The 14416-nt window shown below is 39.8% G+C and overlaps 1 protein-coding gene across 1 annotated transcript; it reads right to left on the bottom strand.

Annotated features, from left to right (window-relative positions):
• Window positions 1–2402: 2402 nt before the first annotated feature.
• gusb (glucuronidase, beta) lies at window positions 2403–13494 on the bottom strand. Its single transcript, XM_074610534.1, has 13 exons — window positions 13178–13494; window positions 9748–9933; window positions 9441–9622; window positions 8572–8714; window positions 8228–8415; window positions 7250–7402; window positions 6902–7080; window positions 6535–6681; window positions 6014–6098; window positions 4632–4808; window positions 3760–3895; window positions 2915–3141; window positions 2403–2822 (listed from the first exon to the last, which is right to left on the bottom strand). Exons 1-12 carry the CDS (start codon window positions 13394–13396, stop codon window positions 2990–2992), a joined length of 1947 nt encoding a protein of 648 aa, XP_074466635.1. The 5' UTR covers window positions 13397–13494; the 3' UTR covers window positions 2403–2822; window positions 2915–2989.
• Window positions 13495–14416: the final 922 nt, after the last annotated feature.

Genomic DNA, 14416 nt, shown 5'->3' with positions numbered 1-14416 from the left:
GTGACGACACGGTTTGTTTTAAACAACTGTTGGCGGCTCCTGAAGCATAGATACTGCAATAGCATCAGTTCTATCAGAACTGGAGTATTTCTTCATTAAAAGAAGAGCAAAGAACGGCACTGAAGGCTTTTCTTGATGGAAAAGATGTTTTCACTCTTCTCCCGACTGGCTTCGGCAAGCGTTTGACAGATGATTCATCCAATCGCCTGCCAAGTATTTTATGAAAGTTCCTGCCCCTTTCCAACCAGTTTCCAATGACGGCTTCTGAAATAGTTCTGTGTAACAAACCATCTGGCTGATCAGGTTAAAGGACCAATGTGTAACATTTAGGGGGATCTATCGGCAGAATATTCATACTTATGACGTATTAAGTGTTTTCTTTAGTGGATAATCACCCGAAAATAAGAATCTCTGTTTTCGTTACCTTAGATTAGTGGTTCTCAAACTCAAAGCTTAATGTATAAAAATACTTTAAGCTCACTGTAACTATTCTCTTATCAAATCTTTTATTTTCTTTTTTTTTAGCAATGACAAAGCTGTAGTAATTAGGTAGTAATTTAGATAAAGTAATTTCCCTAAATCGGGCAATTGTTGGGTTTTTAGTACTTTGAGTATCACTCTTTATGTTGTAAGTTCTTATTTTAACATTTAATTATGTTGTTCTGAAATCTAAACCATATAGATTTAAGACAGGGAGAGATTGAAACATTCACATTCAACAACTGAAAACAACACTGGATGCAGATGCAATAAAATGCAATTGAACGCAAAGCTTATGTGACAGGATATTCAAAATATATGTACTGTATGTGAACAATATACTGTATCCCTCCAGTTAAAGTGTGTCTGAACCTCTAAGTCACCGTGACTATTAACAAGTCTGGTTAATAATCAGCAGTTTATTGGATCAGTTTATTGGATAACTTTATTATTTCAAGGAAGTTGTTGAATGAGCGGTGTGCTTAATGACACATCGGACGCCAGTTCAACAATGATTGTGTAGAAAGCAATTACAGCTGAACCCAATCCAAGAAAAGCACTACAAATACAAGTGCCAAAAAAGGTGTTTATCAGATGTCTAAATCTTGTAAGTAAGTGTGCTACTGTAGGTTTGAAAGAAATCTAAAGCGGTCTAAATAGTCAGTATTTGTCCAGCTGTGACACGGAGGTCACACCTGTGATGAGGTTGTGATGCAAAGTCACTGATAGTAAAAAGAAAAATCTGATTGCAGTCACGCCACCTTTGACAATCAACACGTCACTTAACCCTTTAGGTGTATGTTGAGTTTTTGAAAGCCTTCAGTCACAGTGGCTAAGAGAAACAGCACTAATGGTGTGTTCACACCAAGAGCGAACCTTTCGTGTGGCGCGACTACTTACAAAGTCAATGCAAAGAGGCGAATAGACGCAAATGTGCACTGGGCGACATGAATGGTGCGAATAATGCGATGCAAACATTTTGAACATCATGAAATTTGCGTCATTTGCATATTCGCGGGAGTTTAAATATTTCAACTCGAGCGAGAAATTTGTGTGAAGCTGTGTCGTGCCTATCAGCGCTGAGATCCTCCTCTTGTCGTCACTGACGTTGTTGAATCGGAAATGGAGCTATAGCTGTGTGTGGTCACCCAGAGCTGCGATAACACCTCATATCTGTACAGAGACCGGACCAAATTCTGTGTATAAATGTATGTGTATCAGACTGTCTATGGTATAAACAACAACGTCGCTGCCGTATTCATGCCTTGATGAGTTTATCTTGAGTGTTGATGGAGCAGCTGTATAGCCCGGCACTGATTGATCCGAACTCCATTCAGAAAACAAGCATTTTAAAAGTTGTTTGCTTCTCGTCTTGCGGACAGACCTGACAAAGCATGAATTCAGACTTTTTACAAATCAGCATCATTATGTATTTATTTCAGCATCATTTTGATCTGTTTATTGCATTTTAATCCCAGCACAATCTGTTCATATTGGATTCATACCGCAGTAGTGATGTGTGACTTGCTAGATACAGTCAGTGCAGCGGCGCTGTATGCAAATACAGCTCGCTGCAGGATGATGTTATGAACCCAGACGCGACGGCGTTTGGTTTTCTGACATAGCTGGGACTTCCACAACATGTGCAAAGCAGCAACAGTGGTTATTTCTTTCATGGTTGATGGTAGAAAGAAAAGTTGTTGGTATCTATGGAGACAAGTTCCTTCTCCTCTCCCACGTGTTTAACGTTAATGAACACAAATGATACCGGCGGTCCAACTCGTGCGAGTAAAGCGAGGGCGAAAATTTGCTTCGCTCTTGATCTGAACACAGCATAAGACAGCAAAGTATTCTTCAATGTGCTCTACAAAACTACAAAAGTATGTGAATGCTTTGAGAGGAAAAAAAATACAGTGTGCGTATTGAGTAAATCTTTTTTCTTTATTAGATTGATTCATATAACATTTTTCAAGATTTTCTTTCACTTCACTTTCATTTATAAAAATAAAACACTTATGATTACAATCCGCATTGCGATTCACATTAACAGTACATGTATTAGGTACTTTTATCCTTGACAAAAGCTAAAACACGCTCACGCTAAATGCTCAGAAATGACAGCGGATTCCAGCACAGTTTTTATATCAAACTGCTATTTTATGCGTTTAGTTGAGAAAATGTGTCCCAAACACATGGAGGACAGGGAAATAGAGGAAATAAGTGTGGTAACTTCCTTCCTGTACAGTGTCTTTGTAATGTGATGTGTAGGTGTACTCGTATCATCTGACTGGAGGAAAGGTGACAGCTAATCACTGATGACAGATTTTGACCTTAACCTTAACCTTGACCTTGAATGTGTGTATATGTTTCGGTGGACTGCAGAAACTGAATTGCCCTTCGGGGATAAATAAAGCTCTCTGTATCTGTATCTGACCTTTTTATGATAACAGTGGAAGGCACTTTTCTCCCATGAGGCATAGTGTTTACATGCCTGTCCTGGAATGGGTGCTCAGAGTGAGCAGGGGTACTTGGTCCAGGGAGGTAGTGTGCCCGTTTCATTTGCCAGTCTCCAGTACCGCTCCTTCAGGATGAATGCTGCCTGTTTGGGCTGCCTTTGCCTGGTGAAAACACCCTTCTTGTTCCCCACCACGCGGGTGAGCCCTGTAGACACAAGACGGATCAACAAGAAGCTCGTCACACACAGAGGAACCTTTTGAAATGTTCTGGAACATAAGAAACCTGGTTATTAATATCCCTTCCTGATTCTTGCATTATCAGGTTACTGACCAGTACAGGAGCCTTTGACTTGTTACCAGCCGCGACAGTGACGCTGGTATTGTTTTCACCTTGAGAGTCTGTGTGAGTCATCATGGCAGAATGTGGTCCTGGGCAGTGATCGTTTTGACAGCTATTTTAGATTTAGTAGTCTTAGTCTTAAGATGAAAGACGTTTTAGCTATTTTTTTGTCTTAGTCCTCCTGTGTGAAATGTCCTTTTTAGTCATCACATTATCTTAAACATTTCAGTCAATCCGTTCTAACCAAAAACCAATAATTTTGTCATTTTAGCCAAATTTATTTCACATAAAATGTTATCTCACAATATCAGATGAAAAACACAGGTTGAACGATTAAGAATGCAGCTTTGCAGTTACTCCCGAGTCCTCCTGACCGTGCTCATTAGAGTTGCACCGTTCAGTTCAGTTAATCAACCACCCGAACCCGACCCGCAAAAACTGCCAACTTTATGCATTATTGTAGCACAAGTCCTGCTGCAGTACCTTGTGCAGTCATGAAGTCTGCAAAGTTCCAGATGAGTTCACCGATGACGTACTGCTTCCTCTTCTGGTCGAACACCTCGTGGTAGCTCCGCAGGACTTGGTTCTGGTACTCCTCACTGAACATCATGGGCGGATCCTGGAGAGTGAAAAGTCTCTTATTGGGGGTACGTTCCATATCCATTGATGATAATGATCATATTTTACAGATTAAGTGAATGCATATTATAAGATCAGACACTCATTTTGTGCACACTGTTTCATCTAGCTTGAAATTGTCATGATGTTCCTAAATTGACAGTTTTTGCAATGACCATTTTTCAATTTAGTGGGTCAGAATAATTATTTAAAACCATTAAAGTTAGCATTATCTATATGTTATTTATTTAAAAATTCTAAATGCTTTAAAAATTTTTTTTTTTAATTGAGTTTCACAATTATGTAAATATCTCAATTTACTTAATTTGTTCGCAAAAGTTCTGTCAACTATGTTACTAACAGAACATCCCCCTGCAAGTAATATAGTTGACGTGACACTACTGGGATCAATGGAAAAATATCCCTTTAAAATATCAAAAAAGTAGTTAATGTTTAATCTTTGCAATAGTGCATTTCTTACACTGAAGGAATATCTATCATCTATATCTATAATAACTTAAACCACTGTTTTTTTGAGAAGCACATTAACTTTTGTTCATGTGAAATGCACCCCTAATTATAGAATAACCCACAAACTTGTTTCTTGGAAAATGTGTTGCAATCAGAATCTGTAGGACGGATGTGTGGAGGTTTAGGTTTAGCAAAATCTGAAATTCATTGCAGCCTTAGGATGCTACAGTGAGGTAATTGGATGTGTGTGGGGTATGGATCCTCACGCTGTGAAGCCCTGCCACCGCATCCGCTCCGTATTCGCTCTGGATGATGGGCTTCTGGTACTTTCCATACCAGTTCTCAAACTGTGTGTTGAGCTGGAGGGTGATGAGCTCCAGGTGGCCTGAATCGTGGTACCAGGAGAAGTAACTGTTAACGCAGATTACATCCACATAGGGAGCCTGGAGACGGGAGAAAAGACTGAATGTGAGTCTTGTTGAACAGTTTGATCAGTTCTTTATGAGCATAAATTACAAATAAATTCTATAATGATCACCCCTTTTTGTAGATTAATTCATAATGAAGCAACATACTTTCTAGTAGTAGCAATTACCTGTAATGAGGCAAAATACAAATTCCATAACACTAATCTCTCATCTTTTCCAATATTAGGAACTATGGAGTGGCAGTTTTCACACTTTTGGCCATGAGAGAGTGCAGCAGTAACATGTACATGCACATCCACAGTTATTTTCCCTGAAGTAAATGAATAGTGTCTGCAGGTAGTCTGGGACTGCAAACTAATCAGAACCTTTACGCTACCAAGTACACCATGAAAAATATTCCTCACAGTGCAGGAATGTGTCAACAATGTAGTCTGACTTTGGATCAACAACCACTGAAGCTCAGCAGCTTCACAATTTAAAGGGGTCCCTTGACCTCTGACCTCAAGATATGTGAATGAAAATGGGTTCTATGGGTACCCACGAGTCTCCCCTTTACAGATATGCCCACTTTATGATGATCACATGCAGTTTGGGGCAAGTCATAGTCAAGTCAGCACACTGACACACTGACAGCTGTTGTTGCCTGTTGGGCTGCAGTTTCTATGTTATGATTTGAGCATATTTGTTATGCTAAATGCAGTACCTGTGAGGGTTTCTGGACAATATCTGTCATTGTTTTGTGTTGTAAATTGATTTCCAATAATAAATATATACATATATTTGCATAAAGCAGCATATTTGTCCACTCCCATGTTGATAAGAGTATTAAATACTTAAGCTTAAATACCTTTAAGGTACGTTTTGAACAAATAAAAACAACATTAAACACAATTAAATATTTAATTGATTGACAGCCATCGTAACGTATCCTCATACAACGGTTTGTATGATTTCTTATGAAAAGTTATTCCTCATTTTTGGTGTGTTTTCCTCCGAATGTCAATTTCCGCTCCAGTCTTTTCAAAACAAAAGTTAGGTTTCGGAAAAGATCGACTTGGTTAGGTTTAGGAAAAGATTATCGTTTGGGTTAAAGTAACTCCAGAAGTGGCATAACTTAAGTACGGAAGTAAGTAAGGATTACTTTTTCGTAGGTATATCTACGAACGGTGTGTGAGAGCAGTCTGACTGTTGACTCTGAAGCGAGTACTTTAAAAACTCACCCCTTTGTCCCTGGCAAAGTTACTGTCTGTGACATAAGTAACAGGCCGGGTTGGATCCAGGTCTTTGGTATGTTTTATCAAGGTCCTGCAAGAAATCAGAAAGCACCCTTTTTTGTGGTTACAGTGTTATATAATCACTACAATGTGTTACATCTCCAGTATAACAAAGCATGTCTGTACGTTCAAATTCTAGGTATGTACACCCGTACTGCTTTACTTGATGGCTACGGTAGTTGGGTGTGTCTGTCCTGTTTGTCTTCCTGAAGCCTCGGGCTACTACTGAGCTCCAGCTGTTAGTGTACAGGGCAAGTTCATGACTACTCTTACTGCATTCCACATAACAAAGGGAGAGGCTGTGACTGAATAACAAACCAGTATCTCCCCTACAGACACACACGTACAGACAGTTTAAAGCTTTAAAGGGGAAATACGGCCATTTTCAAAATTCATACATGTTACTCCTGTATGGTCTAACACAGTCCATAAAATCTTCACATCTAAACACAAAGACCAGGACTCACTTGAAATAGAATTCAGCGGGGGGCATCTCTGAAGCCGGCTCATTGGCTACTGACCACATGACCACGGAGGCGTGGTTCTTGTCCCGACGTACAAGCTCGTCCATGACGGCCAGGTGATGGGTCAGGGAGGCGTTTCTAAAACTGCGACTACATTGTTAAGGCACAAAAGACAGGGCACACACGGAGTTGACATCTTATGGAAAAACTAGACTTAACACACCAGATCCACCCGTCATTTCAGGTTACCTGCTCACCACACACTGTTTCTATCCTACACTGTGACTGACAGTAAAATGTTTGTGCTGTTGTCCAGTCCAAACCCTCAAACACACCTAAAGGTCACAGCGACGTGAGCAGTGACACTTACATGTCTTTGATGCCCACCCCCGGGCACTCATCTATCACCACGATGCCGTGGCGGTCACACATCTGCAGGATCTCCTCAGCGTAGGGGTAGTGGCTGGTGCGGAACGAGTTGGCCCCCATCCACTTCATTAAGTTAAAGTCCTTGACGATCAGGGGCCAGTCGAAGCCTTTACCTCGAATCTACAACACAGAGGAAGGGAGGGCTGGATTATTGAACTGGATCCACTTTTTCTACCAAATTTCCTGTCTGTTAAATGTGACTGAGCTATGGTCAAGATGGCCTGTAGATGTTAGATCAGATATGTTGAGTCTTTTGGTAAATGTCTTGCCTCCCTCTAGTGGTACTCACATCAGAGTCCTCGTGTTTATTGACTCCATGGAAATAGAAGGGCTTGTTGTTGATGAGGAACTGTGTGCTGGTAACGTTGACCGTGCGGATGCCAACAGGTAGAGTATACACATCCTCAAGCGTAGATCTTTTATCGGCTGCCATCAGGCGAACCTAGATGGTAAAATGCAAATGTTAGAAACATGTCCTTAAGCAGACATTGTAAATAGAAGAGGTTGTGCTGAATATGCTCGACAGCGAGTTGGGGAGTCCACCCTTGCACAAAAAATATCAGGTGAAGAAGAAAAGTGAATGGTAATTACAACTATAAATATATCGTTAAATTTGGCCAGCAAATTCTTAGTTTTTTAATTTTCATCCCCCTTTAGTTAATTTCTCGTTACATTACACTACATTTTCTAGTAAGGGTGCAAAAACGGAGCATAAAAACTGGCTTTTTATTCTACATTTTGAAAGCTGCAGTTTAGCTATGATCAACAGCGCTCTGATTTACCATGGCACATCTGACAACAAAATATTGAAGTGTAATGTGACAGCTTCCTGGTCTCATCTGCAGGGAGCGTGCTGCTGTTCTCCAAAAATATATCTCATTAGCAATTAAATGTATCACAATTAAGTGGTTGAAATCTGACCCCCAACACTTTTGTATTTCAATTTTATTTTGTTAAATTATCTATAATATCTAATATAGATACAGCTGAAAAAACAAACAAAAACACCCAGTAAATTCCTTAGGTTTTATAGTCATAGTTTAAAAAACTGAGCCCACTACAACCTACAAATTGTGCTCTTCCTAGAGGTAAATATGCTGCAGAGTGCATTAAACACTGTTAACCCTAATAATGGCCCGCTATAATTAATAAAAGATTATTCTTTCTTAAGCCCACTGCCTTATTACTCTCACAAATCTAGTGGCACATGCTCATGCAACCCGCACCTGAAAGTCACTTTGATGTGTATGTGAACATGTTGTCTTACCTCCATGGAGTAAAGGTAACCTGGATTCTCATGCATCAAGTACGGCCACCACAGATTGACATCTGTTACTTTGAGCACTCCAGATGGCGCGCTGGAGGAGGCCACACAGTGGCCATCTTTGTCCATCAGAGTGACCTTCAGGGCGGGTGTGGCAGCACCTTTCACTGATACCATGTATTTAACTAGACCTGAAACGAAGGGGAAACAACACTCACAGCTACTCTTTACAAAAAACACATGTAGCTTTACTGAGCACTTCACTCTCTTACAAGTGCTTTGGTGCCAGTGATGATTTGAAATTGAGTAAATTAGTGCTTTCGTTGTAATCACGTCTATTCATTTACCTGTGTTATCCAAGAAGTCAGTCACCACGGTGATGTCATCCACATAAGCCTTAGGAGTAGTGTACAGCAATACAGAACGATGTATGCCGGCGTAGTTGAAGAAATCAAAGTAGTAGTATTGCACAAAAAATCCATCGGGGTACCTGTTGAGTAATTACATTTTCTTCATTATCTGAATATTCACTGACGGGTGCACATTTCTCCCAAAAACGACATCAAAATAGAAAAGGCTCACCGCTAGATGCCACTAAATCCTACACACCTGTTCTTTAAGTTAAAGGAATACTTCACCCACAAAATGACCATTTGTAAGTCAATTACGCACCTCGTGTTACCTTTGTGTTACCTTGAAGAACATTTTTCTTCAAGAATTCAAGGTAACATTTGATACGCAAATAGGATACGAGAACCGATACTTGGGTACCAAGTCGATGCCAAAATTCTGAAAAAAGGATGGTACTCGTTTGTCTACAGTAACGCAGCTACCGTAGGTACTGTCAGGGCTCGAGACTAACGGCGTCCCGGGGTTGACAGAAAATGTGTTTGTGATGCAGTTAACTCACTATCGACGCACCTTATTTTTTCCCTGATAATGCAACATTGTGAACAACGAACCTGTGGCCTTCTGCTGCATGTCATCCCCTCTCTCTCTCCCGTTCATAACTATCTCTCTAACTATCAATAAAAGAAATAAAAAAAGCCCCCAAAAAATAAATAATCCATGTTAAAATCGGTAGGAGGAGAGCTACATAACGTTACCTGTTATTTCGGTGCAGGACTGTGCTGCTTACAGCTAACTAACTCTCGTCATGCCGATTTCAACTCAGGTCAGTTAGCGTTTTAATTAAAAACTGAATGAATGAGGTTACTTGGTGCGGTCGTCCATGTATTTGATGTTTCCCGGAGGAAGCGTGTCCGGTTTCAGAGTGTTGTTGACAGCGATGGTGATCCTGCACGGCTGAGTTGTGTCACTGCGGAGTACACCGCCTATCTCAGCCTCAAAAGGAAGATGACCGCCGTTATGCTCTGTCACTTTCACCCCGTTCACCCACTGCAAAGGGCACACACAGTGAATCCACATGATCACATTATTACACGAGGTGGGTATAAAAAGGGATGGGTGTCACATTTTAAAACTGTGAAGCAGAGGACTTTTAATTTTCATGCGATACTCACCACTACAGAATAATAGTGAGCACTTCCCACTCTGATGATCACTCTTGTTCCTTCATCGGCGATCCAGCGGGCGGGCACCACCACCTCTCGCTCGTACCACACCCAGCCAGTGAAATCTCTCAGCGTGGGGTCCTGGGTGATGTCATTGTAGCTGGCAGGAACTGGCATGTCAATCACTGGGCCGGTCTAGGGAAAATAAAACGTCAATGAAAAGGCAATATTTTATTTCTAACAGTGGATCTGCAGCTCTCAGTGGTGAGCTTGTAGTTACAGGGATGATTATAACCAACTCTAATAATAACAACATCAGAGATAGACGCCCCATGGGCCACCAAGCCCCTAAATTTGGTGGCCAAAGTACATTTTTGGTGGCCCAAAAGTAAACTTTGCTGTCAAAGTTAACATGATAATAACATATAAACGCAAATTTATTTTAACGTCACTAATTTCTTTAACACATTAATGCAACTTGCGATTTTTAGGTTGTAGTGTGCTCATAGAGCAGGAAAAACCCTTAAGAGTGATCTATTAACCTTTTTACTGTATCAGGGGCTACTGTATCCTCACAGACTGTCACATGGATAACTTCATGTGATGTGGTCTAACTGATATTTGAGGAGATCCATGTTTTAGGACAAAAGTCACATATTGCAATCTTTTTAAAAAACAATATCATAAAAAAACGCTTTTATATGTTGTTAAAAATACTTTAACAAATATACCAACATTTTATTACTAATTTGTTTAAACGCCACTAATTTCTTATTGCATTAACAAAACCTGTGATTTTTAGATTGTAGTGTGCTCAGTTTTAAAGCTAGAGTGAAGATATCGCATCATATGAAACTATAAAACCTAAGGAATCCATCGGTACCAACCATGTCATACTAGCTTGTCATGAAGGAGGATAAATACGTTACGTTCCAACCTTACGTTATATTTTGATGAGGAATAACTGGCATGGCCATTTTCAAAGGGGTCCCTTGACCTCTGACTTCAAGATATGTGAATGTAAATGGGTTCTATGGGTACCCACGAGTCTTTCCTTTACAGACATGCCCACTTTATGATAATCACATGCAGTTTGGGGCAAGTCATAGTCAAGTCAGCACACTGACACACTGACAGCTGTTGTTGCCTGTTGGGCTGCAGTTTGCCATGTTATGATTTGAGTATATTGTTTTATGCTAAATGCAGTACCTGTGAGGGTTTCTGGATGATATCTGTCATTGTTTTGTGTTTTTAATTGATTTCAAATAATAAATATATACATATATTTGCATAAAGCAGCATATTTGTCCACTCCCATTTGATAAGAGTATTAAATACTTGATAAGTCTCCCTTTAAAGAGACTGTTTGTAACTTTCAGAACGTCTTGTTAACAGCGACACCTGTGGTCGTTAATTCAATGAAAGTCAGCGTCGGGCTCGTGCTTGTGCTCGCTCTAAATGGACATGAACGAGCATCGCTCAAAACAGTGAGGCGACACACGTCAGCTAAAAGCACAATATCACTCTATATTTCAGCTGCTTGGCAGTAATGTTAGCTGACCAGACGAAGGTCTCTCCGTGAATCAATGCTGATCCTAGTGTTGGCATTTCCTGCTTCAGCCCGACGTTATCGTCTCCCGACTGCGCCCGCAGTGAGATACCGGCACCCGGTCGGAGATGATAACATAACTTGCTGCGGAGCCCCGTCACTTCCCAAGACACGGGAAACCTCTGTTGGTCTGGAGGAGCTGCAGCAGTTATTTCTGCACAAACGTCCACTATACATTCACTAGATATTCTCAGAGCTAAACTAACTCTCCTGCAGTGTGCAGTGAGCGCGCATGTACGCCTAGAGGTGGAGCGAGACAGCAAGAACGCGCGGTGTGTGTGTGTGAAGGTAAGCAGGCAGAGGAGCAGAGGAGCAGAGACTCCGGCCACACGCGAGCGCTCATATGCGAGCGCACAGGGATCCCGACCCGGTAGATTTATACGTGTAAAAAGTTACAAACAGTCTCTTTAAGGTACATTTTGAACAGGTAAAAAATGTGTGATTAATCGTAATTAACTATTTTAATCGATTGACATCCCTCATTTTTTATTATATTTTTGTAAATTTTTTAAATAGTTTTCTTATTAGACTTTTTATTGGAACACTTATATTAAATTACATTTTCACACTTTTAAAGCACCAAAACTCCCATAATGTATAACGGTTCACGGTTAATACTTACTGTATTGACATAAGAGCAAAAATAGATTCATTTTATTTATTTTTATTTTATTATTCATAAGGCAAAAATCCTTAAAGACCCATCTCATCTTCATGTGCTACTATAATGAAACTCTATATTAAGTCCCTGAAATGAATGAAATCCAAATATGCTAAAGATCTCTGTATATTACTTGAAAGTTATCTGACCCTAGAACAGGGGTCAACAACCTGCGGCTCTTTAGCTCCTCTCCAGTGGCTCTCTGTGGATTTTTAAACATGGAAATGAATAACTGTTTTTTGTTTACATTTAAATTTGTATTTATCATTGTTTTAGGTCTATAGTATGACGGTGCGACGGAGTATTAGGGCCACATTGAGGACAAAAAATAAATCTGAGATTTCGAGAATAAAGTCATAATATTATAAAGTAGTTTTTAAGTAAGTCATTTTACGTGATATTTTCTTCTTTTCTCGTTAGGTTATGAATTTATTCTCGTAAAGTTGTGACTTTATTCTCGTAATATTACAACTTTTTTCTCCTAAAGTTATGACTTTATTCTCGTAATATTACAACTTTTTTTTTTGTAAAGTTATGACTTTATTCACGTAATATTACAACTTTTTTCTCCTAAAGTTATGACTTTATTCTGTAAATCTCAGATGTTTTTTCCCTCAATGTGGCCCTAATACTCCGTAGTACATTGTCTCTTTGGCCCTCACTGCATTAGACTTATATACTATATACTTAGACTATAAACTGTGTTACCTTCATCACAATGATTAAATGTTTTGCGACTCCAGACAGATTTTTTTTTTCTTTCCTAAAATGGCTCTTTTGATAGTAAAGGTTTCTGACTAACAAGAACTAACAATCTTTTTTTTAAACTTTGTTTTATTTATGTCTTTTTTCAAATGTTTTTCCAATATTTGTATTGTCTGCATAAATGTTTTAGTCTACTGTGATATCTGCTCAGTTTTGAGGATGATCACTATAATAATTCTAATGATTGCCTTATTATTTGTTAATTCATCTTGTGAATAATAATAAAAAAGAAAAAGAAAAAGTTAGAAGTAGAGAGGATATGAAAATAGTATTTCCTGTTTCAGCCTCCATATGGATGTTGTTGTGTGGTTATAGCAGACTTGTAAACAACTTTTGTTTACCAGTGAAACAAACAGAGTAGAGCTGCTGTATGCAGTCAGATGTTTGGTTACCCTCCTGCTCACCTCTCTCAGTCGACTCTTGTACCAAGCCTTGTCGAAGCCCTGGTTCCTGTTTGGAGACTTGTCCGCCCTGAAGCTCCACAGTCCGTCCAGCTGCTTTATCTCTCTGGAGGAAGACTCCCGAGGGAACAGCAGACCGGAGTCCAGCGGACATCCAGACCCGAACACGGAGACCAGACACAAACCACCGAGCAGCCACCCGAGGCTCCCAGCGAGGAGCATCCTGAGCAGATCTTCTACTGCAGCAGCGTGCTACTCAGAGAGTCCAAGAACTCCTTCGCAGCTCCGCGGTCCTCTATGCTGAGTCAGTCACGTGATTTGTTCTGTAGTCACGTGCCCTAACTGTAAACTGTCTACTGTGGCTGCAACAAGCCCAGTGCATTCTGGGTGTTGTAGTTTTTTTTTACCTTTTGAGCAAAAGGGAATAAATCAGCACCAATTTGTTGCACCAATTTAAAACATTTTGCACCACAGACAGCCTAGTTTTATGAAAACGTTATCATACACAAAATTACATTATTATTTCTGACCAAATCGTGAATATATTATGAGTAGGGCTGTCAATCGCTTAAAATATTTAATTTAATATTTAATATTTAATTCATAAACAATTAATCGCATGATTGTCCATAGTTAATCGTGATTAATCGTAAATTAATCAAAATTGTTTTATATCTGTTCAAAATGTACCTTAAAGGGAGTTTTGTCAAGTGTTTAAAGGTCCCATATTATAAAAAAGTGAGATTTTCATCCTTATTATTTATTTATTTTTTTTTTGGGGGCATTTTCCATTTTTATGACAGGACAGTGGATAGAGTCTTGAAAGGGGGGAGAGAGAGAGTGGATGCGGAAAGGGCCACAGGCCGGATCCGAACCCAGGCCGCCGCGGTCAGGACCAAGCCTTAATACATGGACGCCCGCTCTACCAACTGAGCTAACCCAGGCGCCCCATCCTTATTATTTTAAAGCAGGCTTAAGTCCTATATAAATATTGTGAAAGTATCGAAACACTCAATCCACAGGGAAATACACACAGCCCGTATTCAGAAACTTTGCATTTGAAACAAGCTGTCAGGATTTCTGCCCATTTGTGACGTCACAAATTTACAATATTTAGACCCTTGATACAATTTTAAACGTAAACATTCTAAATGTGTCCCAGTTTGTTCCTGTTGCAGTGCAATGTGAATGACATCAGCTGACAGGAAGTACACATGGACCCAAGCTGTTGCCTAGCAACGC

The sequence above is a fragment of the Sebastes fasciatus genome, chromosome 16 (genome assembly GCF_043250625.1).
Source record: "Sebastes fasciatus isolate fSebFas1 chromosome 16, fSebFas1.pri, whole genome shotgun sequence".
Taxonomy (NCBI): Eukaryota; Metazoa; Chordata; class Actinopteri; order Perciformes; family Sebastidae; genus Sebastes; species Sebastes fasciatus.
Note: the sequence above shows the minus strand (reverse complement) of the source record. Positions and strands in the feature narration are given on the sequence as shown.

Bases quoted from the DNA above. Each gene is read 5' to 3' on its own strand.
- gusb (XM_074610534.1), bottom strand. From the start codon at position 13,396: ATGCTCCTCGCTGGGAGCCTCGGGTGGCTGCTCGGTGGTTTGTGTCTG. The intron at 7,081-7,249 runs GTGAGTACCACT...TCTGTGTTGTAG, and splicing joins ATAAACACGAGGACTCTGAT to ATTCGAGGTAAAGGCTTCGA. The intron at 6,099-6,534 runs GTGAGTCCTGGT...GATTTCTTGCAG, and splicing joins CCCGCTGAATTCTATTTCAA to GACCTTGATAAAACATACCA.